The 26,965-nt window shown below is 45.3% G+C and overlaps 2 protein-coding genes and 1 long non-coding RNA gene across 4 annotated transcripts in view; 2 read left to right on the plus strand and 1 right to left on the minus strand.

Annotated features, from left to right (window-relative positions):
- Positions 1 to 559: 559 nt before the first annotated feature.
- YIPF5 (Yip1 domain family member 5) lies at positions 560 to 8,126 on the minus strand. The gene is made up of 5 exons (XM_010719227.4): positions 7,808 to 8,126; positions 6,777 to 6,946; positions 5,409 to 5,554; positions 3,015 to 3,196; positions 560 to 2,537 (listed from the first exon to the last, which is right to left on the minus strand). Exons 1-5 carry the CDS (start codon positions 7,909 to 7,911, stop codon positions 2,375 to 2,377), a joined length of 765 nt encoding a protein of 254 aa, XP_010717529.1. The 5' UTR covers positions 7,912 to 8,126; the 3' UTR covers positions 560 to 2,374.
- Positions 8,127 to 8,138: 12 nt separating this feature from the next.
- Positions 8,139 to 13,728, plus strand: LOC146543358 (uncharacterized). 2 transcript variants are annotated; one of them, XR_014886560.1, is made up of 3 exons: positions 8,139 to 8,381; positions 8,767 to 8,891; positions 11,262 to 13,728. It is a non-coding gene; the product is annotated as an uncharacterized LOC146543358 (long non-coding RNA). The 2 variants fall into 2 exon arrangements; XR_014886559.1 differs by lacking the exon at positions 11,262 to 13,728 and having other exon boundaries at positions 8,767 to 11,048.
- Positions 13,729 to 14,304: 576 nt separating this feature from the next.
- The window catches only part of KCTD16 (potassium channel tetramerization domain containing 16), a 41,719-nt gene continuing 29,058 nt past the window's right edge, over positions 14,305 to 26,965 (plus strand). Inside the window, exon 1 of the mRNA XM_003210502.4 lies at positions 14,305 to 16,661. Coding sequence (XP_003210550.1) covers positions 15,830 to 16,661 — 832 coding nt within the window. The 5' untranslated portion in view covers positions 14,305 to 15,829. The remainder of the gene's footprint in view (positions 16,662 to 26,965) is intronic.

Here is a 26,965-nt window from a genome sequence, read left to right on the forward strand (position 1 = left end):
CTAAGTTCTCCACCACGCGCTGAAGGACACGAAGCTCTCCTGAACCCATCAGGCCAATCCCAGTGCTCCAGCACAGCACGCAGTGCTCCAGCTGTCAGAGCAAGGCCCTGGGTGTATTTTCCAAACTCAGCAGTTGTACTGTTAGTGCTACACTGAAACAAGTGGTTTTGATGTTTTCCACTGTGCACTAGGATGAATATTTGTTAAACTGTTTTTAATAACTTTTTCTGTCACAACACGAGGATACTACCTACAAAATCAGTGCAAGCTGTAAAGAAATGAACCATATCCATATATGTAAGGTAAGCCTCATCAGACAACACAAATAAAGCAGTGCGTGAGTATTAGAACCTGCTATGCACAAGAAAGTTTGTGAGCTTCTGCACTTACTAAAAACAAACTATTTAATTAGGTCTCATTTGTAAAGACAATCACTGTAACTTATCTGCAGCAGAACAGGACAGCATGCTCCACCAGGCAAGGCTCCTTGTTGGAAACAGTAACAACTCTGCACCAGGGCCGGCTCAAAGAACAGAACTAGAGAGCACAGACTAAAGCATTTCACTAAATAAATGCAACAATTTTATTTAGGATGATAATAACTCGTAATAAGGTAGCAAAGCAGAACATTATCTGGGTTCTTGAATTCAATTCCAGAAGAAAATTGAAGGTTTTTTTTCCTCTCATGTGCACAAGTTTTAAAATTCATTACCATAGCCAGCTATAGTAGAACAGCTCAGTGCATTGGTAACTGGTTCTTAATGGTTCTACACTCATTCAGTGCATCCCACAACTCCCAGTAACACAGGATAGAACAGCTCTGGCCAATAGAAGAGGATCTTGTCAGTAACTTCCAGCAGCACTAGGAAGGCATTTTTAGGAGAACACAAAGAATTGAGGGAAGAGCAAAGAACGATGCATGCTGAAGCACGCAAAGTGAGACCCTTGTCTCACTAAGATGAAGGCTCACTATGCAAGCAATGGCAGTTTTCCACCAAGCTTGCCTTTGAAGTAAGACCCATTTGCACACTGATTCAGCTCCAGGACCAACAAACAGAGCTCTGTACATAGCTGGCAGATGAATATGAGACAAATGCTATAAACTCCATGAAATGAAATCCCCTGGATTAAATTGCCAACAAAATAGTAATGCTTCATGGGAGAGTCTTCATTTCTAGGGGGGTGACAACCACATCCCCTCCCTGTGAAAGGTTCAGTGTCTGCATCCCTTCCTTGCTTATTTTGGGAATTAACAAGAGCTGACGTGCAGACCAAGCACCTTTGCTTTCCCACTTCTCATACCTGTAATCTACTTTGTGATAACAGTTGTTTGCAAAAAGTCTCATGTTTCTAAAGTACAATCAAATATTTCTGGCTGAAGCAAATACCAAATCCACTGACTGAACATACTTTTAAATGTGATTTTGCTGCTATATGAAAGTTTATTTTAGTAACTGAAGTTCACTCAAAAATAAAGGTTGGGAGAAGCAAACACCATTTTCAAAATCTAAGGAAAATTTAATCAATGTTGCCTTAAATTACTTTTACAGTAACAACAATACTGACAAGCGTTTTCGAAATGGTGTTTCTCTTGGTAGTACTTGAAGAGATTACCTCTGTCTACTAATTTGTGCACCATTAGGAAAAAAACTCTAGCTGAAGTCTTCAGAAATTCAAGTTAACACATAGCTACTCAGACATCCAGGTGGATTCATATTTCAAGTGTGACAGAATTACAGAAACTTCTAATTTTTAAAGCATCTGTTTTCTAATTCATGATTTCAGTTTCTGACATCCTGAAATACTATCACATCAAATGAACACGTAACTGAGACTGAAGAACTTAAGAGTGTATTTGTTAAAATACAGGAAGTAATTGCATACGTTCCGTGCGCCTGGCAAGAGGAGAGAGAAACAGGTTCTTCGTTACTGCAGATTTCTTCAAAAAGAATGCCAGTCCCACACTGTCTGTGGCTCTGGTAACTTCTGCTAAGAAAAATCTTAGTGTGTTACCCTTCTCCCTCCCCTCTCCTTCACTCCCCCCAAAAAACCAAACTAGACCCCCCATCTCACATAAACAACCAAAAGTTACTTTTCTGAAGATATAGGAATGGGAAAAAAAAATTACATTAACTTGATAAGCATGAACACTTATTAAAGCTATAGACACCTCAGGTCAATTGAGAACAGTATTCAAAGTTCTAAAAAAGTGAACACAAGACGTTTGTTTCCATTTTCCAGATGGTTTAAAACTGGTCTAAGTTTGTGATGTCCCCACTATACAGGTGTTTGCAACTGCTTCTGGTCCAATGAAATATCCCGAGTTGATGTCTTCAGTTTGGCCCACTGGAGTCCAAGGGTTTGGACAGTCTATTCAGAACACAGAAATGAGAGCAAAGACCCCATACAATAAAGCACAGGGGTATGCTACTAGAAGTTGCTGTCCTTCCATTGCTAAGGCAGAAATAAAGATTTTGGAAGCAGAAAAGCTGCACCAGCCAATGATCCCAGCTGTGAGGATAATTCCCATCACTCCCCTGTAAAGATAAAAATAAAATCAGAACTCGTTTATGACTTGTGCATATACTTACAGGAACTGCAGTTGGATCCAACACCTCTTAAAAGAGAAACCTTCAAATTCACATCTCTCTCTTGATTTAAGACAAGTCACACTAATTTCCTTTTGTTTGAAAAATTCAATTTTGCATCTTAACTTACAATTAGCTTTTAGACTTAGTACCTACCAAGATTTATCAGATTCAAAGCAGATTGAAAACAATACTGTTATTTGACTCTGTGCATTTAAAAGCTGTTGACTGACTTACAAGCTGTATTCCCACCTTTCTTTTTTTCCACCTGAAGAGTGTCGACGCTTCTAATTTTACACTTACTACAAATTCCTGTCATATCCAAATTACAGGCACCTTCATCACTGAACATCGAGATCTCTTTTAAAAGCTGCCTTCATCTCACAGGAGAGGGCTCTACAAACAAGTTACACTTTATGTACTTACTGCAATGAAAATACAATGGCAAAAGTGGAGAGCAGGATCATAGGAAGAAGGCAGTATCCAAGGACACTGGCGACGCAGCCGAACGAGACGCCCGTCATGCTCATCAGGTTCAGGAGACAGAACATCCCTAAGCATCCAATTGCACTTATTCCATACACGTAGCCAAACTGAATTTTACCAGCCTGAAAGTCAAGCAGAGCAGTGCATGTTAATTACCAGGATAGGTAATGCCCCTCCCAAGAGGGGGAAAAAAAGGAAGAATGAACATTTACAGAACATCCTCATTTTCATCCCTCCAATCCCAACAGCCACACTGAAATTCAACATGCAGTATCTTCCAACAACCCAAATTGTGCACCTATGCACCCCAGGCATAGAAGCATGTTTATTCTAAGGTTACGTATTTCAGTAAGTAGACTTTCATCGAACTGCTATTCTCTGATCTGGGCTGCAAAAGCCTATGAGCTTTCAGCAACCAACTTGTTAGTATGGCTCTAAAGAGTTCTTGCAATAACAACCTTAGCAGAAGAAACATTTGAAGATTTAAGAAGTTTGGAACTCCTTTACAAATCCATTAAATTATTTGTCTGGATTTGCAGTAGACTTTACAGCATTGCTGTACAATGCAAATCATAAATAAGCAGCGACCTCACTGCTCTGAGCGATCAACTTCTTGTGGGGGGGAGCACAGGAGAGATGACAGCCTCCAGCCCTGCACAGACATGTGGGATCACCCCAAAGCTGTGCCAAATCAGGCTCAGATGTCAGGAGACAATTTCTCACTGTGAGGGTGGTACGACACTGACAGGCTTCTCAGAGGAGCAAATGCTGCCTCATGCCAGTCAGCGTTCAGGAGGAGTTTGAACAACGCCCTCAGAAATGTGCTTTAACTGCAGTTCCCTTCCAACTGAACTCCTCTACAAGAGTCCCCTAAGAGGCAGAAGCTGAGCTGCAAAGTACTGCATATGAAGAGCAGAATTAAGTTGTGTAGATTTTTTTAAAAAAAGAGTCAAAACCAGAGCTCTGCTTAACTTGCAAGTAAGTTATTTTGTAACACACGTGCATCCCATGGCTATATTTGCTTTTCCAACCATATGATCTTAGTAGCAGAACACCACAATTCCAGCCCTGCAGAAAAACAGGGCCACGAGGAGTGCAGTGCTCCCCTGGTGCACAGCTCCTATGCCAGCCTGCCTCCCCCAGTACAGCACCTACAGCTCAGCTCCCCCCTCCCTCAAGTGCTACAAAACCTGCTTTAATCCTTTCTTTTTCCCAGCCTATATTTGCTTTCTCTCACTACACTCTAACATTCTTACTCAGTATTTCCACTTAAAACTCAGATAAAAATAACACTGTCAGGGCTCAAAACACCACACAGGAAAAAGTGGTAATTTCTCAGTAAGAGCACATTCAAAATTACCTATTATGAACACATTCATTAATTCTGCTGTCCCAGTTGCCATAAATGAAGTTAGGTATAAAAGTAGGCTTACGCTGCCCTTGGTGCCAAAGCACTGCACTGCAAAGTGCATCTTCAGAAAAAAATAAATGCAAACTGATGAAAAATACTGAGGCTTCCTAAGACAAGGATTCTGCCTCCTGTTACTCTGTCACTTAATAGTTGACACTTGAGTTGTTAAACCACCATCTAATTTCAATGAAGCTCAATTAAAAAGAAGGCTTAATCACATGCTAACTTATTAAGAAGTATAAACTATTTGGAAGCAGATTTACTGTAAAAAGTGTTTTAAGATTGGCTATTTATACCAGCAGACAAACCAAACGTATCAACTGTAACAGCATTGGTGAAATCCCACCTCATGAGCCTCCTCAAACCTGGAGGAACAGAGTAGAAACAATGAACAAAGCATCAAAGACACAGGGAAACAGAACAGAGGCCTCAAGTATGAAACACGAGTGCTAGAAAAAAAAAGAATATTCAAATATTGAATGAGCACATTTTCCCAATTCCTGATCAGAACCAGGTGCTTCAAAAAGACAACACATGGCTGTGAAAGTAAAACAGCTCAATCTCCCAACATGTAAAGTCTGAGAACATGGGTCACACGTCTGTTCTGTGACAAAAGGACCCATATTCCTTAAAACAAAGCATAAAGAGAGATATGCATTCCAGTTAAATCAGCATCATGCAGAAAGCAAGCTCTAAAAGCTTCATTTGAACCCTGCAGAAGAAAAAGAATAATTAACTTATTAACTCCAACGAGCACTGTACTAAGCCCAGCTCCTCTTCCACTGAGCTAGAAACTCTCACCCAGGATGCATCCACCAGTCTAAGGAGTCACTTCCAACAAGGCCACACGTGATTTGGCTTTTTCCCCCACTGTCTCCAGGCACGAAAGCATAAATAGCAACACGAGGCAGTTAGGGTCTTACCAGTAACAATGTGGCTCCGAAAGCTAGACAGAAGACCATTGGTCCAGCCAGGTCAGTCTCATTCATGATGCTGCCATCCGCTACTTTTAATGGGTGCAGAACTGTTAGTGTCTTCTGCCAGATGTGGTCAAAATTGATCCCCAATTCTACAAGTTACATGAAAAGAATTACGCATGTACATTTCCTCCCCTTCCCCCCTTTGTTTTGCTGTCACTTTTTCCTGCCACTCCACTCCAAAGTCGTCCCCAGGAATTATCCTACAGGAACACCTTTCCTTCAGCTGCTGAGAATGCTGCTTCTACAGATCCCAGGTCTCAAATGCTCTGCAGTGACAAGCTGACTTCTAGAGAACCAGATAAGAGCACAGAAGCAGGGTTCTGTGTCAGACCAAAGTTCAGTTAGCCCAGTATATCGCTGTCCTTGTACGTGGCCTAAAGCACATGCACACAAAAATATCAGAACACAATATGCAGATTGCTCCAACAGTCCCCAGGTTTCCAGTGATCGGTGGCTCAAAGATTTCTAATTCTAAGTACTTTCTCTATACTTAGCTCCTCTTTCACAAACCAGCCATCCTACCAGTGAATCCACTCAAAAAAAAACAGTCACCTCTTTTAACACTGATGTCTCATGACACACATTTTACAGCTCCATGCAGCTGGAAATGATTTCGAGTCTCCATCCACACGATTCCATCACAGTTGCACACGCAAACCTAGTTATGAATGCAGTGATCGTCTGCTCACCTTGGGCCCTGAGAAGCATCTACATAAACAAATGCACTTCACGAATAATATACGCAAGGCCAGATGAGTGGAAGAAAAACACAACAACTCCAAATCAGCAACTGAAAGAGCTCCTTCAGTTATTGGGTAATTAACAGTGATGCATCCATCCAGGCACTCACTACGTATCCATTCTGGCATTTGGCAGTCTGTATTCTGGACAGAATTTCTGCAATGTTTAGCACTTGCCTTCAGCAATGAAAGCCTGCAGTTCTAACCACAGAATCAACTGAAACTAACAGCATCAATTTGTTTCCATACAAAGCAGACAATTTTAAGTATTTTTTAATTTGCAATAGAAAAAAATTAGCATTTTATTGTGTTGTATAAAATCCATTTAATTTATCCTGGCTTCCACAGAACAGCTAGTATAAATAAAGCATAATGCTACAACTCTGTCTAGAAATTCACATAAGAATATGCTTTCTGTATAGTGAAATACAGTTAAATAAGAAAAGATGACGGAAACATCCACTCAACTGCTCACTTTCAAAACAGCATCTGCACCCTACTACTCAAATCACTCAAACTGGGGACCAGGTGGAAGGAGTTCTGCATTTTGGCTATAAAGCACAAGTTATACCTTCTAACAGAGGAGGCTCATCCTCAAAATTACTTCCATAGAACGACTGTGCTGAAGTTGGAGTATATGTCTGCGTTGGCTGGTAAATCTGCCCTGTGTAAGGCTGCTGCTGCATCATCTCGGGAGGGACAAATCCACTCTGTTGAGAGTACTCGTAGCCTCCATACTGCCTATAAAGAATTACATCAGATCATGGATAGATAAAGAATTTGATTTGAAGCACCTCCATGCAAAAATCAAAGCTCATGCACAGTAAGCAAACAGTCCTGCCCATTTTTTGCTTTAGTTACCTTCTACAATCCCTCCTCAGATCTGCTGAGCATTTTGCTGCTTTCTTCCACCGAAGCCCTTACAAACAGTACTGATCAGCTAAAGACGACACGCTGCTACCAGCTAAACAAGTAACTACTGCTGCATGTGCTAGCATTCTTTCTGCTTTCAAGTCATAGGCCTGCACAATCAAGAATTACTATTGCAGCACATAAGAATAGGAAAACTGTCAGAAACTAATTAATGTGTACCTTAATCACTACTGACATCTCATTTGATGCCATCATCAGCTCACGCTATCACTTCTGCCCGCCTCTAAAGTTAAAGGAATTAAAGACAAAAAGTAAGGTGAAATTAAAAGCCCCGTTTCCTTCCACTGCCGCATCACGAGCGTCAGCATTACAGCACAGAGGAAGGAGTTACTGAATGGAAGTTAAACACTTCCTACCTCCAGGATATGATACGGGAGAAAAACGACTTTCCAGTTTCTGTTTCACATCTTCTCAGCGATTCACTAAGTCAATTTATGCTGCCTTTGGAATACTCTCCTTGTAGATTTCACGCACATAAAAATATATATTGCCGCATGTTTTTTTAATTAAAGAATAGCCTCCTTAGAGCCACGTCCCGTCCCTAAGCAAACACCGACTGCGTGACACAAAGACTTCAACGCGCCTCCGCAACGCGTCCCGAGCCGCAGAAAGGACGGGAAGCACCACGTACGAACAGATGACCACAAAAAGGCCCCGCAGCCCCGCTACCTGCCGTAGGGCCTCCCGCCGCCGTACTCGTAGGGCTGGGCCTGCTCGTCGATGCTGTAGCTGGTCTGGAAGAACTCCGTGTTGAAGCTGTCGAACCCGGACATCGCCGCCAGCCGCGGGGCGCTCGGCCCGGGGGACCCGCGGATCTCCACAAGGGCAGCGGCCCTCGGAGCGCTCCCGCAGCCTCAGGAGCCGCTCCCGGTGCCGCCCCCCCGCTACGGTCGGACAGGAGCGACTTATTCCCGCCGCGCTCACCGCAGCCTCAGCTCGGCCCACGCCCGCCCGGCCCTGCGACGTGTCAACGCGCCGCGCGAGCGCTTCCGGGGCGGTGACCTCGCGCACGCGCACAGAGAGGCGGCGGGGCGCCCCCAGCTGAGCACGCGCCGCTCGCGGCACCGCCTTCTGCCTGCGTGGCGCCCGCGAAGTGTCGCGTTGCCATGGGAACGTGGAGCGGGGCGGCGGGAAGATGGCGGACGGGCGTTTGGTGCCGTGGCGCTGCTCCTGCTGGGCTCGGTTGGCTCCTTACCGGCGCGCTGCTCCGCGCGGCGTTATCCTCATGTTTTCCAGTCTCCCTGTAAGATCTGAGGCCTGGAAGCTTCGCTTCTGTTTCCTACCATTTTGTCTAAAATCATAGAATCATACATAATAGAATCACAGGGTTGGAAACGACCTATAAGATCATCCAGTCCAACCGCCCTCCCATCACCGCTGCCACCACAAGCACTAAACCACATCTCGTAGCTCCTCATCCAGACGCCTCTTGAACACTGCCAGGGCCGGCGACTCCACCACCTCCCTGTGCAGCCATTCCAGTGCCTGACCACCATTTGAGAGAAAAATTTTTCCTCAGCCCTTATCTGTTGAACGTGATTTTGTTTGTTTTGTTGGTTCTGCGTTTTGTTGTTTGTTTTTTTTCTCCAAGGCCAGAGCTTAATTACATGAGGTGGTTTTGTCTCCAGGTTCAATATCTTTCCCTGGGATCTTCCTTCATCTCCCAGTTGGAATAGAACGTGCTGCTCACTGCATGAATGGGAAAGTTTTGTGTGAAGCAGACTTTGTGGGTGATGGTGCTACTGAGAGAAAAGTAAGTAATTGCTGGCATTCAATCAAATAAAATGAATATTTTGCTGAGACCAGATGAGACATTTGCTAGAGCCGTGGAGCTTCTTGTCTTTACTAAAGACCAGCTGTCAACCTTTACCTTTTAGTAAGCTGCAGGAGTTAGGGTTACTGTGGAACTGAGAGAAAAAAATGACTGAGACAGCCCAGGATGGAGATGAAATTGCCATGGACTGGGAGAGATCTGAGAAAAAAGTCTGCAGGTGCTGTTATGTGAGAAATAGAAGAAGAGGGACAGGAGAGTCTAACTAAAGAAGAGATTAATATGAAGGAGCTCCCTTCCTTCACTGCCCAGTCTTTGCTGGTCACTCTGTTTATCCATCTAGTTCCATCATTTTGCTCCTTTTTTTCATGCTTGGCCAGCAGAAAAGATTATACGCTGGCTGTTAATTAGAATTTGTTTTTATTAAGTACCTAAGGTACTGGTGCAGAGTGCAGGAAAAAATAAAGATGCATTTTTGACCCAGATGGGCTTTGCTGTAGACAGAATAAGGGAGAAGCCCAACTGAGGTTGTTTAGGTGAAACTTCTGAATGAAATGAATCATAATTGCCACATTATTGTTGTTGCTGAATAGGTGCACGGCAATGAGGTTTAGAAGTTAGTTGTGCATACATAAACAGCTGCAATCCCATTCTCGTTGCTTGCCACTTGCGTACACATACTTCTGCAAAAGTAAATTCCCTGTTTTGAAGTACATTTTTTCTTTGCTTTGCTTTATTTTTTTATTGCTATCATTTTACTTATTTATTTTAATTCATCGTGGCTTTGGACACAATTGCAGTTATTTTGTTACAAACTCTTGGATATAATCTTCTTCTAGTGAGATTACTGTATTTAAATTACAGTTCTGTTATAAGCTTCTGCAAAAATGTAACTTGTGGTGCAGTGTATGCAGTATCTCCTGAGAACAGCCTCACAGAAAACATGCATGTTTGTAGAACTGAATGAAATAATGATGGGGGAATTATAGTCACAGATAATGCAGAGATCAGTGACTGTGGTATAAGCTGCTTCCCACAAATTTATACTTTAGGTAAATTAGTGTTTGGAGCCTGAGAAGATCCAAGCTTTCACGGAAGACCTGTAGAGTGTGCAGGCTACATCTGATGTTGATGGCTTAGTGCCACTTTGCTGAACTGTGTGACTTTGTTGCAGTTCACTAGACAGTGAAATGAGACCCAAATCCCAAGCAGTGGGCTGTTTAATTGTGATTTGCTGGTGAAATGCTCTTTGGCTAGAAATCTATTTGGATTTGCTTAGATTATTAGAATTTACTCTCAGCTTAGGTTTGAGCTTTCATTAATTATCTCTCTCTGTTTGCACTGAGCTTCTCAACATATTTTTAGGGTATTAGTTGTCAGCTCCAGCTTTGCAGGACAAATTCGTCCTCATCTGTATCAGAGTGTAGCCTGGTAGGCCTGAGGGTGCAAGAGAAGGCAAGACATTGCACTTACTCAACCATTTCCTACTTGCATGTAGGTACTTAGAAAGTGCATCATGCTAGGCAGTGCTAATGGGAACAGGGTGAAGTTTGTCATCATCTTTTCCACCAACATATTCTTTCTGGAGCTATGCAGATGAGAGAACTCTTCATTTTCTGGTAAAGCAAAATAGAAATGATTTTGTGAGACTGCATGAAAGGGCAGCTTCAAGACAGTGAAGGAGATGCACCGGTTTCTGCCAGTACACGCCTCACAGTTCACAAGTTTTTTCCTATAAGACACTCAGAGATGATCCACTAATGATGAAGTTTAACTTGCAGATTTGAAATGCTCCATCTTTGAAAATATAGCACCTTGTACAATGAGTTTGCTTTGGATTTAGTGTCTTATAAAAGGTGCAAACTGTTTTCTTTGCTGAAGCTATGCCCACATTCTGTGTCTTATATGATAGGGGAAAAAAAATTGTTGTCTCATGTTTTCTGTTTGAATTTTCTGTCTTACTTACACTTGCTTAAGCTTGCCCATGCTTACACATTGAGCAACCATGAAAGCTGTTCTTCCTCTGCCTTTTTTTGATGAAAATGCATTACGCACTTGAGTAATAAATAAAAGATCAAGAGCAAAGCTGTATAATGTTTTACCATGTTCTTTGTAATAAACCCTACTTTATGGCACTCATTCTTTTGCTAGCAGATCTCTTCTTGGGGAGATTCTATCATTTAGTGTTTCTTTCTGCTTATTCTGCAAAGTGAAAGATCTGTTATGACTTCACACACACTGCTGGATTTCAGCAGATGAGATCTGCACTGTATGTAATTCGCATTGCTGGGTCAGTGGATAACTTATTATTTTATCTCACTATTATTCTTTTCTTGCCTGCCTCACTTCTAGGGAACTCGAGCTGCCTGAGGGATGTGAAGACTGCTCTACTCTAGAAGTACTAGAAATCTTTCATGACAGCACCTAGGTTAAAGGTCTCTGTTACAGCAGAGTTCCTACCAGGACGTGGTTAATGTCTGTAGCTATGGATTGAGATTGAATTGAAAGTGCTGCCAGCCGCCTGTAGGATCTGCTGGTGGCTCTCTCTGGAACCAGTGTCCCTTTACAGTGCTCTGACAGTAAGCCTGAAGCACCTGCTGGAGTCATACATTTCTGCTTCTCTTTGTCATACCATTCTCCTCAGCAACTGTGCTCTTTTCTGTGGTTTATCTGAGCCTTGCCCTGGTAGAGTGTTGCTTTTGCTTCGTATTTAGACAGGAGGCTGCTGAGGAGCACTGGCAGTTACAGAAAATGTGGCTGAAGGCTCCTTGGGTGGCACCGTGAAGTGATTTCCAAATCAAAGCATCGGTCTGGAACTTCAGTATTTCTTTCTTCTCAGAATAACTCCTTCAATTTCCACTAGAAATTATTGCTGTATCCCTGGGTGCCTCGAAGTTCAGTGTGGTGCAGCTAAATGCTGATAAACAGCTCCTACATTTCTCATTATGCGTGGGTAGCTTGATTGGTATTTACAGCTTGTGCTTTTGCACTGCGAGATGGAAGGTGAGATGTGTACGTACCATTGCTACTAGAGACCAAACTGAGTACTACCCTTCTAACATTCACTGCTGCTTCTTTAAAGACGCCTATTTTAGCACCCACGAAATTTGATGAAGTCAGAGTCCCATGATTAGTGAAAGCTGGAGCGCTATCATAGCACTTTGCCATAAGGAAGGGCCTCAAACCTGTGAATGATGTCATATCACTGGTGTGCCGGGTTTCAGCATAGCTCTGCTGTGACCTTTGGAACATACACTTTAAGCTTGGACTAAATTTTCCCCCAGCTAAATCAAAGGTTACATAGGCATCTCTAAAAGTGGGACAAGCTTCATCCTCTTCCTTCTGATAGATGCCGCTTTTCTTTTCCATCACAGAACTGTAACTGCACTTGAGATGAGCTGCTTCAGTTTCGCAGCTGAATAGGTAAGGTCCTTAGTGTGGTGCTGACACATATTTTACATTTAGGTCACTGGTGCGTTTGGCCCAGATTTTCAAGTTTACTTGTCTCAGGCAGCATTTTGATGGATTTGGCCACTGCCTTCTATTTAGCAAGGAAGCATCGCGTGATGCTTCTACAATTGAAATCACTGCATCAAAGGAAATTGTATTACAGTAAAATGATTGGAACATCCTGTGTAAAGAAATAAAGGTAGGAGTTGAATTCCTTTCATTTATTATTTGAAAAGTGCAGATGCTTTTCTAAAGCTGTTGTGATTAAAATTCTAAGGTTTTTGTTCTTTTCAAAGGACAATTCTGATTATAATTTTTCAAAAAGACTTGGAGTTTAAATACGTCTGTATTCACTAATCACACAGTATTGATGTCAGAATACTTCACAGCACCTCGTCAGGAATCACAGCTCTTTATTAGACTCATCCCCGTGCTGTTGCCTGCACATTGAGCCTGCCTTGCTTCCACTCTGCCCTCAGGACTTCTGCCCAGGGGATCCTGTCTGCCTCCCTTGGGGACTCGGGTCTTAACCACGCCATGTGATCACAAATGATTTCAGTGTTTGTTTGGACAGGATCGATTTTTTGCTGGGCACAGTAAATTGATTCTCCAAGCCTTGCCAATAGGACAGCACTGGCTTCATGAAATTGATTTAGATATTATTAAATCACATTAACTAACATTAATATCTAAAGTATTTGAAAAAGCTGGTAGAATACTCTCTACTGTCAACCAAGGCAGCACTAAGGAGTTTAAATCCTAAAGGAAGCCTATCATTTCATCTATCTGGTCATGGAGATGTTAAAGCCCGTATGCTTTGACTCTACCAGACTTAAACATGTGATGAAGGCATCTAAGTTAACACGTCCTCACACTAACCCTTTTAAATCCTCATTCTAAACCTTATGGCAGCACCGACAAGTTCTTCTTCAGCTGGTGTGTGGGAACAGCAAGTGAAGATGCACAAAATTTTGTCTTTTTCTGAGATACAATGTACAGCAGTCCCATATTCTGCTGGTTTGCAATTTAAAAGTCAGGTCCAGCAGTAAGAAACAGAACCTTGGCTCAGGAGCCTCACAGCTGCTTCTGAATTAATGAATTGATTAAGGTCAAAAGCAAGGGTTTGATATACTATTTAACTCTCGGGCTTGAAATTTAGAAGCTATAAGTACACAGATCAGTACTTTCCTCCCTCAGGCTATAGGACTGTACTGTTTAAGTCAGTGTCCTCCTCCGTTCCTCCCTTCCTTCGTTCCTCCTGAAGTATCTGCAACTTCAGTGCAGCCAGCAGAAACTGACAGCTCGGTAACTTCCATGCACAAAGATTTCATTCTAAAACTTCCCCGTTGGGTTTTCTTTGCTGTTTGAGTGCAGGGCTCTTTATCATTATGTTCATTATTCTGAGTATCCTCATTTTAACTGATGTCTGCCAAAATACACTGAACTTTTCTGATACCACTGTGTAATTATCTGTGAAATCATCGGTGACTGCACGTTGCGGTGCCGATTTTGTGAGCCAGTTGAGCAGCCCGGTCACTTCCTTCCATCTTATGCTGCATGCGGTGTTTATTTAACCCGAGACGTGTAGTTCACGCTGAGGAGAGCCCGGGGTGCCCGATTTGCGGCCACAGCCCACACTCGGCAGCAGCAGCCCGTTTTCCCGGCGTTTTTCAGCTCGCCTTTCCCGCAGCGTTTGCCCTGTTAAGCGGCCGGGAAGAGCCGGGAGCAGGGCCAGGGCCGGACGCGAGGTGGCGGTGCCAGCACGGCCACGGCCGCGAGGAGAGCGGGGCGCGGCGGGAGCCCCTGCCCCCGTCCTGCCCCCGTCCTGCCCCGTCCTGCCCCCTCCCCATCACAGTCCGGCAAACGAAGCGAGTCCTGCAGCGCTCCTGCCAAACCGCCCCACCTCCTCCCTGCCGTTCCCGCGGTAATTGCACGGCTCCTCGCTTCTGGCTTCTGCCCTTTCTGGGTCACTGCTGGGGAGATGAGGAGCGCGAGCGGCGCGATAAAACCGCGCTCCTGCCGGAGAGCCTCGGGCGAGCGTGCCGGGAGCGCCCACCCACCGGCTGCTCCCACCCTGCCCGCCTGCGTCGCTGGGTGAAATCACCGCCTCGCCTGCGCGGAGCCGCGGACGGGCACGTGTCGGCGGGCGGGCAGGGGCCGGGAGCCGCCGCCCGGAGCCGCCGAGAGGAGCGGAGCGGAGCGGAGCGGGAGAACTTTACCCGAACTCGGGCTCGCAGGGCCGCGGCGGCGGCGCCCCGGGGGCGGCCAACCCGCTCGGCGGAGCGCGGCCCGGCGCTGTCCGCGGTGCTGCCGCCGCCCGGGCTTCTGGCGCCGTCTCCGGTCCCGGCTCCTTCAGGATGATGCAATCGGCATCGCCCTCTGCGCTCCCGTCCCCGCGCCGCTGAGCGGAGCGGATCCGAACGGAGCGGCAGGGCGCGGGGGCGGCGGGCGGACGTGGGAGAGCCGCGTTCCGCGCTGCCCGGGCGGCCGCGGGAGTCGCCGGAGCGTCTCAGCCCTTAGAGCGGGCTGCGGGGTTTCTGCAAGTCATCTGAGGCAGCGTCCCCCGCAGCGTGTTCCCCGCTCTCCCTTGGCCCCGCTCTCAAGGAACCCGATCGGATTTATTTGGGATTTTTGTGCTTTTTTTCCCCCTCTCCCCCTTCGTGCTGTGTGTATTGTTTTCTCGTCACCTGCCACGGTTAACTTTTTTCGTGACTCGGTTTAACTCTCGAGATCTACATGAATGTTGTTAAGAGCACTTTTCTTGCCTTTGCTGTCCCTTGCTGGGATCGGATCCGATACTATCTGGACTCTATGTGCCTGTATGTGTGTTCTGAGTGTCTTGAAATTTTGCTTTCCTTTACAAGAGCTATGCATTATTTGTAACCAAGGTAAGAGCTGATGTTCTCACTGTCTCATCTGCATGTTTAAATTAGATGTTTGTTTGAAGATAAACTATGCATATTCTTTAAACTGCAGGATCACACCGAGTCGTTCCATTGATTAGTATTTCTGAAAAAGAAGGGGGAGAACTTGAAAAAATTAGATATATTTAGCAGGAAGGCTAACAGCTTCCTAGAATGAGTTGTTTTTCTCTATTGCAATTGCTGGCATGCTTAAGAGGTTAATTTGAATCTTATTTTGTTTTCCCTTTTAGAAGACCAGTGAATTACCGTAGGCTGGGCTTGACCTTGATTTTGATGGCTTTGTTGGAAGATCTAATGATGTGATTGTGTTTCATGAAGGGATTTCTCTCCAGCCCCAATGGCATAGGATATAAGACGCTTCTATCACGCTATTACTTATGGACAATTCAAATATTTTTTTAGACATATCTTTTGGGTTTTTTTTTTTTTTCTTTCCTCTCTTCTCCTTCCCTCCCATTTCTCCTTAATACTGGGAGCCTTATTCTAGACTTTGATGTGACTGACCATCCTCCTGCTCCGTGCTGCTGTTTTCTTTTTTGAAGTACAATGGCACTAAGTGGCAACTGCAGGACTTACCTCCCTGCCCGGGAGCAGGGCCCTGGGCTGCAACCCTTCCCGGAGGTTGTGGAGCTAAATGTGGGTGGCCAGGTTTACTTCACTCGCCACTCCACCTTGGTTGGCACCCCTCACTCCTTGCTGTGGAAAATGTTCACTCCAAAAAGAGACACAGCCAACGATCTGGCCAAGGACTCCAAGGGAAGATTCTTCATTGACAGAGATGGTTTCCTTTTTCGCTATATTCTGGACTATCTCAGGGACAAGCAAGTTGTTCTGCCTGACCACTTCCCTGAAAAGGGAAGGCTCAAGAGGGAGGCTGAGTACTTCCAGCTCCCAGACTTGGTCAAACTCCTGACTCCTGATGACAGCAAGCAAAGCCCCGATGATTATTGCCACAGTGACTATGAAGAGGTCTCCCAAGGCAGTGACACGAGAATATGCCCCCCTCCATCTCTCTTACCATCAGATCGAAAGTGGGGATTCATTACCATTGGGTACCGGGGGTCATGCACTATTGGCAGGGAGAGCCAAGCAGATGCCAAATTCAGGAGGGTCCCAAGGATTTTGGTTTGTGGAAGGATCGCTTTGGTCAAAGAGGTCTTTGGAGAAAGTTTGAATGAAAGCAGAGATCCAGACAGAGCTCCAGAAAGGTACACCTCCAGGTTTTATCTCAAGTTCAAGCATCTGGAGAGGGCTTTTGACATGTTATCTGAGTGTGGATTCCACATGGTGGCCTGCAACTCCTCTGTGACGGCGTCCTTTGTCAATCAGTACACTGATGACAAGGTCTGGTCCAGCTACACTGAATATGTCTTCTACCGTAAGTACGAGACATTTCTGAGGGAAACGTAACTGCCTGTTTGAAGCCTGTCTCTTCTGCTGACCGTGCAGTCCGCAAAGCATGAGAAGTGCAGATTTCTTTGTATCTGCTGCAGATTGGAGCTTTATTTTGATCTGAGGTGATATGCTTCAGTTTATCTTTCAAACTATAAGGCCAGGCTGAACTCTGTGGCTTGGTCTTTGCTAGGTGGCAGCACAGACTGCCAAAAGCACCCAGTCCTGTGCCTGAAGGATGCCGCTGTCTCTGGCTGTGTAAATCAGCCATCTGACGGCTTGCACACCTCCTGAGTGCAAGCAGAATGCAATGTAAGCCATGCAAACACGCTGCAGATTTAATTACAGAAAACCTTCAAATTGGATTTAATTTACAAAGGTAATAGCTGTTCGATAATAGTCGAGCATAGCCAGCAAACCATCTGTCAGCATGCCTGACACACTTACATGCAGGGAAGGGGAAAAAAAATCCTGTCCCCTGGCTGCTTTTCAACAGGGAGCCTTCTCAGATCCAACTGATGTGCTCTGAAATGAGGGCTTGGAGCAGAGAGGCGAGTTGTTGTGCCCTGTTATGCAACATGCCTATGAAAAACAGTCCTCATAATGAGAAGTATCTGCCCTGCTTACTGCAATCACATCGGATCACATACTGTTGTGGTAATTTTAGCTGATCGCTCTAGCAGGCTCATTAACTTTCTAAGTTGATATTCAGGTAGAGGCACTGTTACCAATGGAAACATGGGGATGATTTTGATTCTATATTCCTATATCAGAAAATCATTCCTCAGCTGCTATTCATAAATATGCAAGAAGTTCGTGAGGATGTTCTTCACCCTCTTGAGATGAAAATGGAGAAGAATGGAACATTTCACTGGTCATTTGTACAAATGGGCTTTAGCTAGCTGCAGCTTTGGGCAAAAGGATTTAAAGAGGGATAAAAATTACTTAGCCTGCAGACCTACTGCGCTGTGTGCAGCACTTACATTTGGCAGGCTTGGTAACATGGAGAGCTGATGAAAGTTTTAGGTGAAAGATGATAAATCAGGAACTGAATTGCTTGTGTGTAATACTGGATTCAGTGCCATCTACTCGTGTCTCAGCTCAACAGGCAGTCCTAATCTGCTTATGTAATGATGCTTAAGTTAGCATCCTGAAGAGCCATATGTATTTTTGACACACATAGATTTATTTAAAATTAGTTTTCTAGATGGATTTCTCAAAGGTCCAAAGGATGCTAACAAGGATGGATGACTGTGGTCCTTTTCAACTCAGGCCATTCTATGTTTGAAGATCAGTGTCTTGTGCAAGACAGAGGAGAACAATTCATGTAGATAGATGAATTAAAATGAATTATTCAAATATAAATCAGAAAAGTTTTTAATAGACCCAGTGTTTTGCTAATTGAAGAGAGGATGAAAGTAGGTTTGACACCACTTAGGAAACGTGGACTAATAACTTCCTTATTACTCACATTATTACCTTCAAGGATTGCTCATTGCTTCCACACCATTATGGTTAAGGTACCAAGATAAGAAGAACCGCATAAATTTTGGACAGTGAAACTTCAACAAGCTTCACAAAATCTTCTCTCATTAATGCAGAGACTCCAAATCCAATACAGGTGCTATTAGAATGGGAAAGTTTAACGTGCTGGAAGAGTGATATGGGAATGTAACAGCAAAGGGGCCAGTGCAGATAGGATGGTATTTCAAAGGGAAAGAAAGGTGCTCACCTGTCTCTGGAGATCTAGGCTTACAGGAAAGACTCGGCTAAACAGAGATCTCCAGAAAAAGATCCATTCCCAGTGGCAGTCAGCCCTTAAGTGGGGTCTAGGAGAGGTGCAGCCAGGCTGCAGTCCTTCCAATCACACAGCTGAATTGCTTTCACCTGTGCTCCCAGGACTGACCGGGTCCTTTCCCCAGGTGCTCAATCAGTGGTTCAGGCCAGGACTCAGCAGTTCCCATACAAGTTCCTGGAAAGGTTTATCCAGTTCAATATGTTTCGTATTTGGCTCATGCCGATTTTGTGGATTTTTGACACTGATGCTTTTTCAAAGACGGGCTTTTCGAAGGATCCTTCCCTAGGCCAAGCAAGGACTGTGATTCTTTTGTATCTTGACCCAGATGTCTCTGTTACTCTTCATGGTGGTTGCTGCTCGCTCTGACAGAGCTGCTGCTGGGCTGCAGGGCTCACCAGCAGTGTGTGTGGGGCCGGGCTGCAGCAGAAGGGCAGCACAGTGCCTCCAGCATTCACCTGTGGTGGCAGAAGTCCTTTTCCAAATCTCCCAGAGCCATATCTTTTTAAACTTTGAGGACCACTAAAATTGACATCTGGCTTTTTAGTGGAACATTACAACTTCTCTGCAGCTGTTTAGTCATAATTATTTAATTAGAAGCTGCCAACTGTGTCTGTATAAGGATGAATTCATCAAGCTGTTGTGATCAGGTTAATGGTCCTAAGCATGGGAGGTGCCTAATACAACTGGATAGACTGGTACAAAGGTGGTTTCTGCAGAGCAGCTTAGTGAAATGTGAAATGTGCAATTGAGGGAGTCCAGAGCTGGAGAAGGATGATTGTTTCCAAAGGAGAAGGAATAGAAGGGGGCAACGATGTTTTGATGCACCAAATACATACAGAAGCAAATTTCTGTGGTTGGCTTGAAGATAAAGACCATTCTTCATGTACAAATCCTTTTGAAAGCAAAGCAGATGGACCAATGAGGATGTAAATCGTGCAGCTATTCACGTGGGCACAGTGTGTGCTATTAACAAAATTGGACAATTAATATTGTATGGCATTTTCTCCCCTTGTTCAAGTTCAGACACTCCTACAGCTAATGGGAGATTCATGTTCTCTATGGAGGAGATTTTCCCGAAATGCAGGGCACGCAGGAAGTATCCAGAACAGCAAACCTGCAGCTGTTTTGCTGAGTGAGAGGTGAGATGGGCTGCAAAGCCTGCACACAGGATGACAGTGCAATCCTGGCAGTGCAGCTGGGCATCACTCCAGTTTCAAGTAGGCCGAGGCAAAGGAGGATTTGGAGACAGGCAGTGTGGGTCCATTAGGCCCATAATTAAGCAGTTCTTTGAAATGTGGTAGCTTTGCAGTGGGTAGGCAGGAGCCGCAGCCTGTGCATCTGCTCGCAGGTGGAGTTCTGCACATGCATTTTCTTTCCCTCCAGATTCTCTTTTGACAAGGAATTTTTTAAAAATTATCAGTTGAGGTTGGGTTTCTCCACTGAATGTTGTTATATTTTCCTCTACTGTTTTTTCAGTGATCTTGAAGTAAAGCCCCATCTCCAAACATTCCTTTTTGACACGGATTATCGCCTGTGCTGGAATTTACATTTTAAAATGTTTTCAACCTTTACAATGGAATGAATCAAAATTGCTCACTGGCACAACTGGTGAATGTTGGGGGGCGGTGGCGTTAAAGCATATGGGCTGGCTCAGCCAGGTCCTATCCCTGACAGAGGCAGAGGCAGGCTCTTTCTCACCTCCTCCCATAACCTACACAGCAGCCCTTTTTGCTTGGATCCCAGCACAAAGCATTGCCAGGACTGCTGGTGACGGTCCTGCACGCACACACTGTCAGTGCCAGAGTGCAAAACAACAGGTTGGGAGTGGAGGAGGCTTTGGCGTCAGGCAGCAGGTCAGCATCACAGCTGGGTGCCTGCGTGTCTGTAGTGCATCATGGCAGTGGAGTGGGATGGGGAGAAACTGCAGCACAGCCCCACCGTGTATCGCTGTTTCCCCCTGGAATCCTGATGTCACATCCCTTCCTTCTCTCTGCGTTTCTCCCCATTATGGTAGGCTCTCAGAGCAGCTCATGGTACAGAGGGGAGACTTTGATGCCAGCATGGCCCGTTAGTCCCTGCCCCTGCTCCCAGTGGCTGCGGGGTGCACCGTGAGGAGCCGGTTGCCCTCTGCTCAGCTGGAGCAACGAAGGAGGTGAGAGGAGAGCTGCTAGGCAAAAAGGAGCAAATATAGAAGTACAGATGGAGAAAAGAGATAGAAAATTCACACTCAGTCTGGAGGGAAAGAACTAGGGAAAAGATGGAGGTACTGACAGCTATATCAGGGCGTGGGGAAGGAGGATTTGTCAGGAGCGTCAAGCCGGCAGTTTATCACAAATGTTTCTCTGCAACAAGCAGGTGGAGATGGGTTGAGAAAACCTCCTTCAAGTTCACTACAAAAAAGAATGCAGAGATTTAGACAGATGGCTGCCCCTACCCTTCCTCAGGCCATTTTCCAAGTCTGAGCAAGTGTGAAAAAAAACAAACAACTGGCCTGGTTTCTTACCCTTGCCTTGTGCCGGCCACTTCACATCTTTCAGAGCAGCTCAAGCACCTGCAAATGATGCAAGGGAACTGTGAGGTATTCCTGGCAGCGGAGCTCTGAAAGGAAAAAATGACTTTACAAGGCTCTTGCTCCTGAAGGTCGTGCACTGCCTCCAGCGCAGGGTGCGTTTTGCCCTTCTCACCTTTCTCTTTCAAGAAGATGCTGGTTGTGTGCGGTTGTCATTTGCCTGCTAGGAGGCTGAGATATTTCTGAAGTAGGTTTTGGATTTTGCTGGGGTAAACAGACGAGTTCTGTTGGGTGGGGCTGGGCAGGAGGAAAGCTGAATGCCAGAATGTCCGCAGCCAGCCCTGTGGTGCATGTGAACAGAGCTGAGAGATCGCACGCTGATGTACATGTGGCTGACTCATAAATGAACTGCGTGGTAGAAACTTGACTAACAAGACTGAATCCTCTTGTACAGGGACACCCACAGCTCTGCTGTCAAGTGGTTAGATGTGGAACATGAGTATCGCCTATTTTCCTACATCTTTATACTGATACCATTTTATGTTCTAGTAATTTGTTCTGTTTTCAAACTGGTAAAGAAGAAAATGACCCAAAAGATAACAGAATAAAATCTAATCCAATGAATTATGCACTCTTCCTTTCCTGTTGACAGGAGTTGTTGGTTTCCAGGTAATTATTGACATCGTCAGTGAATCTGGTCCACCTTGCTGAGCAAACCTCTCTGAATTCTCACATGGGTGCTCGTCTGCACATGGCGGGGGTGCAGAGCAATGTGCTGGGTTTGCTAGAGTGTTTGTGGGTGTACAAGAACGTTGCTGTCAGCTTTTTTGGTCATATTTGAGTGTTGGTTGATGCTTTCCCACTTTGTCGTGTCCTGCATAGGTTGTCAGTCTGATTAGAGTTATTCCATAGATGCAAAATGCTATTGGAAACCAATAACAGCAAATCTGACTCTTAGATTAGTCTAAGAATCTTCAGCTCGGTGGATAACTGAAGCACAGCTCTGTAAAAAAGATTGGTTGGATGTAGAGCTCTGAGTTCATTCTAGTGATGTACAATAGTGGTGTTCAGGAACCAGCAAGGCTGGCTTTGGGTAGTGCTCTGAGTCCTCCCCAGTGCCCATGGCATGGCTGGCTGTTTCCCATCCCTTTGGTATGATCTTTGTTGATCTGGATGTTTGTTATAAATGTTTGGCATGGATATATAGATATGTTTTCTTGCTGCTCTAAGGAACATTTCAGTGGTGCACATCTTCCCCCCGCTGCAACCCCTGCTTGGCAGCCTGACAGATTTCCTGCCCAGAACACTGCTCCATCTGTCCCACGGTCCCGCAGGCCTCTGCACACAATGGACTGCTGAGGTCACGCGAGGAAACCAGTGCTATGGCTGAGGCTTTGGCCTGGTTAAGTTGCTGGATGTTTGTGGTTTTCCTGTCTTTTCAAACCACCTGGAGGGCTGTGCAGGCTCAGTGCTGTACAAGTAAGGGAGAAAACGAGGATATTTGCACCAGGTTGGATGGTCCCAGCAACCTGCCCTGTGCAGTGGGCAGGGGCACCTGGAGGCAGAGCCCTGTAAGGTCTGTCCTCTGCTCCCGAGGCAGAGAAGGGCTGCGGCACACAGAGGGTAACCAAGTAGAGCGGCCATGTAGGACAGCTGGCCCTGCACTGTACCCTGGGCAGCTCGAGCTGGGTGCTACCTAAGAGTGATATGTACACATCCCAGCGAACCATTCCTGTAGGTGGCTGATCAGAGGAGGGGTTTACTGTAACAACTGGAGGTACATGTCTGTATGTACCAGCCTGGTGCTGCCGGTCTGGGGCCATAGGGGCAGGGAGCACTGCCCACTGTGGCTCGGGGCACAGCTCGGCAAACGGCACGTGGAGCTGTCGGGCTGGAGGGGAAAACGTCCCAGCTGAGAGTGAAGGGTTCTCCCAGCAGCCACTCTGCAGCCTCACCGTGCCTGATGGGTTCAAATCTTAAAACTTGCTGTTACTTAGGGAAAACAAAATCAGAAAGAGCAAGCAGTGAAAATATGAAAACATAACACAGATATTGCCATTCAGTGAATATCAGCAACATATTGTAAATACAGACAAACACTTCCTTGGAGCAGGTTGTTTTTTTTGGTTTTCTTTTCAAGTCATCCTGGATTTGTTTAAATTTGTAACCACAACATTTTCTCAGTTTCTTCTCCTTTTTTTTTCAGCTTTTCAAGTTCAAGGCTTACATACAGTAAATATAGAGACAAGAAGCAAAATCTAAATTACATCTTTGAAAAGAGTAAAAGTAATCTCTTATGAATCTTACTCAAAATGATTTTTATTTTTTTTTAAAGGAAGAAAATAGACCTAAAGGAGTTAGACTTGGTGGAATTGCTTCAGTTGCTTCTGAAGTGTAATGGTGAATGAGTTGGTTGAGTGATTTTGCCCAGCTGTTTTCAGAAGGCATGCTCAAGCTAATACCAGAATAAAATAAAACATTTGTGCCATTATCGTACAAGCTAACGTTAAACCAATTGCTTCAATTCACATGTTTCAGATGTGCTACGTTAGGGTGAGTCTTAAGGAGTAATGGATGCGGAGCTTTAAACCTGGTGCTGTAACTGAGCTGATTATTTGGTGACGTGAGGAGTGCTGAACACCTGCAATGCTTTGCAAGTCTGTACAGATTCAAATCTGATGACTCAAATGTTGGATCCAAGATTGGTACAGAAGATACCATCTCATTTTACTGGTCCAGTGTAGGAGACTGGATTTATTTCAGAGCTAATGGCCCTCACTGAGGCCTTTGTGAGAACTTTGAACTTCTCTTTTGGAGTCAGAAGTCCTTGGTTTTATCTCTGCTAGTAGGAGCTGGGTGGATAAAGTAGGGGAAAACGACAGCAGAGTACCACGTAGGATGTTTTCTAAATTACTTTCTTGTATTAGTTTTCTAATTATGTGTCTTTTTAAATGGGAAGCCTGGGGCTGTGATGATACTTCTTACATTTCAATAGCTGGTTATGAACGTTGTTGAAATACCCATAGATATAAATTGTTTGATCGGAACGTGTTCCAGTTGACCACTTTGTATTGACTTCCCGTTGTGTAAAACACCCTTCTGTCCTTAAGTGAGCGTTGGTGTGAGCACTGAGCAGCTGTAAGAACTGCATGGGCTTTGGAAGCTAGTTTGTAAATCACTGCTGCTAAAAAATTATTAGCACTTCTTCTGAGTCTACTAACAAAGTGATCAGCAATTTGTAGGAGCTCATTGATTAGCTGCTAAGGCAGCTAAAATATTCCCTTACCCAAAATAGAGTGGAGAAATCGGTGTCTGCCTTGCTTTGTAAATCCACCTGAAAACACGGTGAGCACCAACTGCTGCCGTGCCTGGTCAGTGGGGGTGGCTCGGTCTGGCATCCTGCTGCCCTGGGGAGCACTGGGACAAATCCAACAGCCCCAGATGTTTAATTTCATGATCACATGATCACGAGTTGGAGTTTTGGGTTGTGTTTGTAGAATGGGATCACTCGGGAGGAGAGCAGCAGGACAGGCACAGTGCCTGGCGAAGCACAGCCAGCTGTGGGTGCAGGGCAGCAGTGCTCTGCTCTGTGCACACCTTTGGTCAGGGCTGGGAGCCCGGCTTGTAGAAAAGTTCCTTCTCTTTTTGGAGGAGTCTTATTTTAAGAACTTCAAATTGAATTTCTATCAAAATGAATCAGAATATATTTTTGCACCAGAATTAAATCAGGCTGGAATAGAACCCAAAGGAACGTGCTGATTTTGACTGAATATTACACTTCAAATATTCTGAAGGCCAAAAGCTCAGAGCAAAAATTTACTGAGCAAAAACATGCCATCAGAGAGCCTGAAAATGTGTTTATTTGTGCTCCTACAAAGAGAATTTTACTGATCTTTTCTCGGCTCGGGGTTTGCACCAGTAGTGTGGGGAAGTTCAGCATTTTGTTCCATATAGGAACAGAAGGATTGCAGAGGCTGAGCTCAAGCCTGGAAGGCGAAGGCAGCTTTTACAAATGCACTCTTGGCATAGTCACATGAAAATGTGGAAACGGGTCATCAGCTAAACTAAATGTAACACCTGTATGGATAATTGGTGCTTTTGTCTGAAGTTTGGCAGTTCTAGCCCTGTGGAGACTCGCAGATCTGCAGTAGGCTGCTTGTTGGGAGCGTCAGGCCCCGCTTCCACCTCCCTCCACCAGACTTTGCACACCGCTGCTCCAGCTGCTGTGCCCAAATAGATTCCCTGCAATACACTGAGGTGTGCTCATGTTTGCTATCGGCAGGAACAGACCCAGGATCAAACTGAGCCTGGATGCAAACAGGAGCCATGGCTCCCACAGCACCCGCATCTACTGGCGGAGCTGGATGCTGTTCTTTCATTCATTTCTCTTCCAAACTGCACTCCGTGCTGCTGAGCTATTTCTTGGTTTGGGCTGGGTGTTACAGATGAGACGAGCTGAACTGATGCAGCGCTACAGATCTGCATCCTACAAAGAGATGAGGTTGTTGAAACCCAATCCAAGCTGACAGTTCAAACCCCCTATGGGATCTGAAACCAAATTCTGGATCTAAACATCTTCTCCTTCGGGAAAAATTGCTGCATGAAAACATGGCAGTTCAAAAACAGAAAGATAACAACAAAAGGAAATAAAAAGTCATCGGCTTTGCGGAGCGGCTGCTCCACTGTGCGCCACGCTGAGCAGCACTGGGCTGGGGGCACTTTGTGCCACACGGGGCAGAGCGCAGGGCTGGAGGTGTCTGCAGAGAGAACTTTTGCTGAGCGCTTCAGCACAAACCGCACCTGCCTGAAGCGTGCCTGAACTCAGCGACAGATTGTGGTGTGTGTGCAGGCGGGAGCCTTCCCCAGGTGTGTGGGATGCTGCCTCCTCACCGCCGCCCGCTAATGGGCACGTGGGAAACCAGTCATTTTCTGGATGAAAGCTAAAAGCTACATGGCAGACAGTAAATAAATAATTGCAGGGAGCCATCGCACATAGATTTCTTTGAGGCACAGAACTTAATTAAATTTCATGCTCATGCTCACGTAGTTCCATTGATCAGGAAACAAATGTGCGCTATGCCTTGGAGATTTACTCGCCCGGCAGTGTTCTGCCATCCTCCCCTCTCCTGTGCCAGTTTCATTCATTCTACATCCTGCAATGCCGAAGGAATGCGTTTCTATTTTTCTTTCTTGAAGAAATCAATCCTAAGACATAAAGAACATGATATGTGCTTTGTAACTATACAGGATGGCTAAGCAAAAATCCCCCCAAAACAGAAGGAGGCTTGATGGGTACTACATTCATTTCCATTTTACAATGGATTTTTTTCCCACTAGGACCAATAAAATTTATGTGAAAGCTTTCAACAGCCTCTCTAGTACTAATTAGTTAAAAGATGGCGTAGATCTCACTGGGCTCATTTATCAAGGTAGGGTTTTTTTAGACACTTCACAAAACTTACTTTGCCACCAAATTCAAACTCAACCTGAATTCCCAGTGCTGACCATTGGCCCTGCACTGCGATCTCAGCACTGCTCCCTGCCCCAGCACAGTGCTTGAGGTGCTGCAGCTTTCCCAGCAGCTTCAGCACACGCTGCAGTGAGCAGCCTTGGCACAGCATTGGCTGGCTAGAGCCATGCATAGTGGTGATGGACCTCTCTTCGGGGAGGGCTTTGTTGGAGTAGCAAGCTTTGGAGGATGGCAGTGTGCTTCTGGTACTGAGAACGTGGGGATGCATCACAAAGAGCGTGACAACTGGGTGAAGGAGGGTCTTCTTCCCTCTGCTCTGCCCTGGGGAGAGCAGATCTGGAGCACATAGCACAGTGTGGGGCTCCCCAGCTGCAGGCAGATAGGGATTGCTGGAGAGAGCCCAGAGGACGGTGCAGAGATGGGGGGCCTGGAGAACGTCCTGATGTGGACAGGATGAGAGTCACAGGGCTGCTCCCTTCTGGAAGATGTCCCTTCCAACCTCTATGTTTCTGG

Source organism: Meleagris gallopavo, chromosome 15 (genome assembly GCF_905368555.1).
Source record: "Meleagris gallopavo chromosome 15, MGAL_WU_HG_1.1, whole genome shotgun sequence".
NCBI lineage: Eukaryota > Metazoa > Chordata > Aves > Galliformes > Phasianidae > Meleagris > Meleagris gallopavo.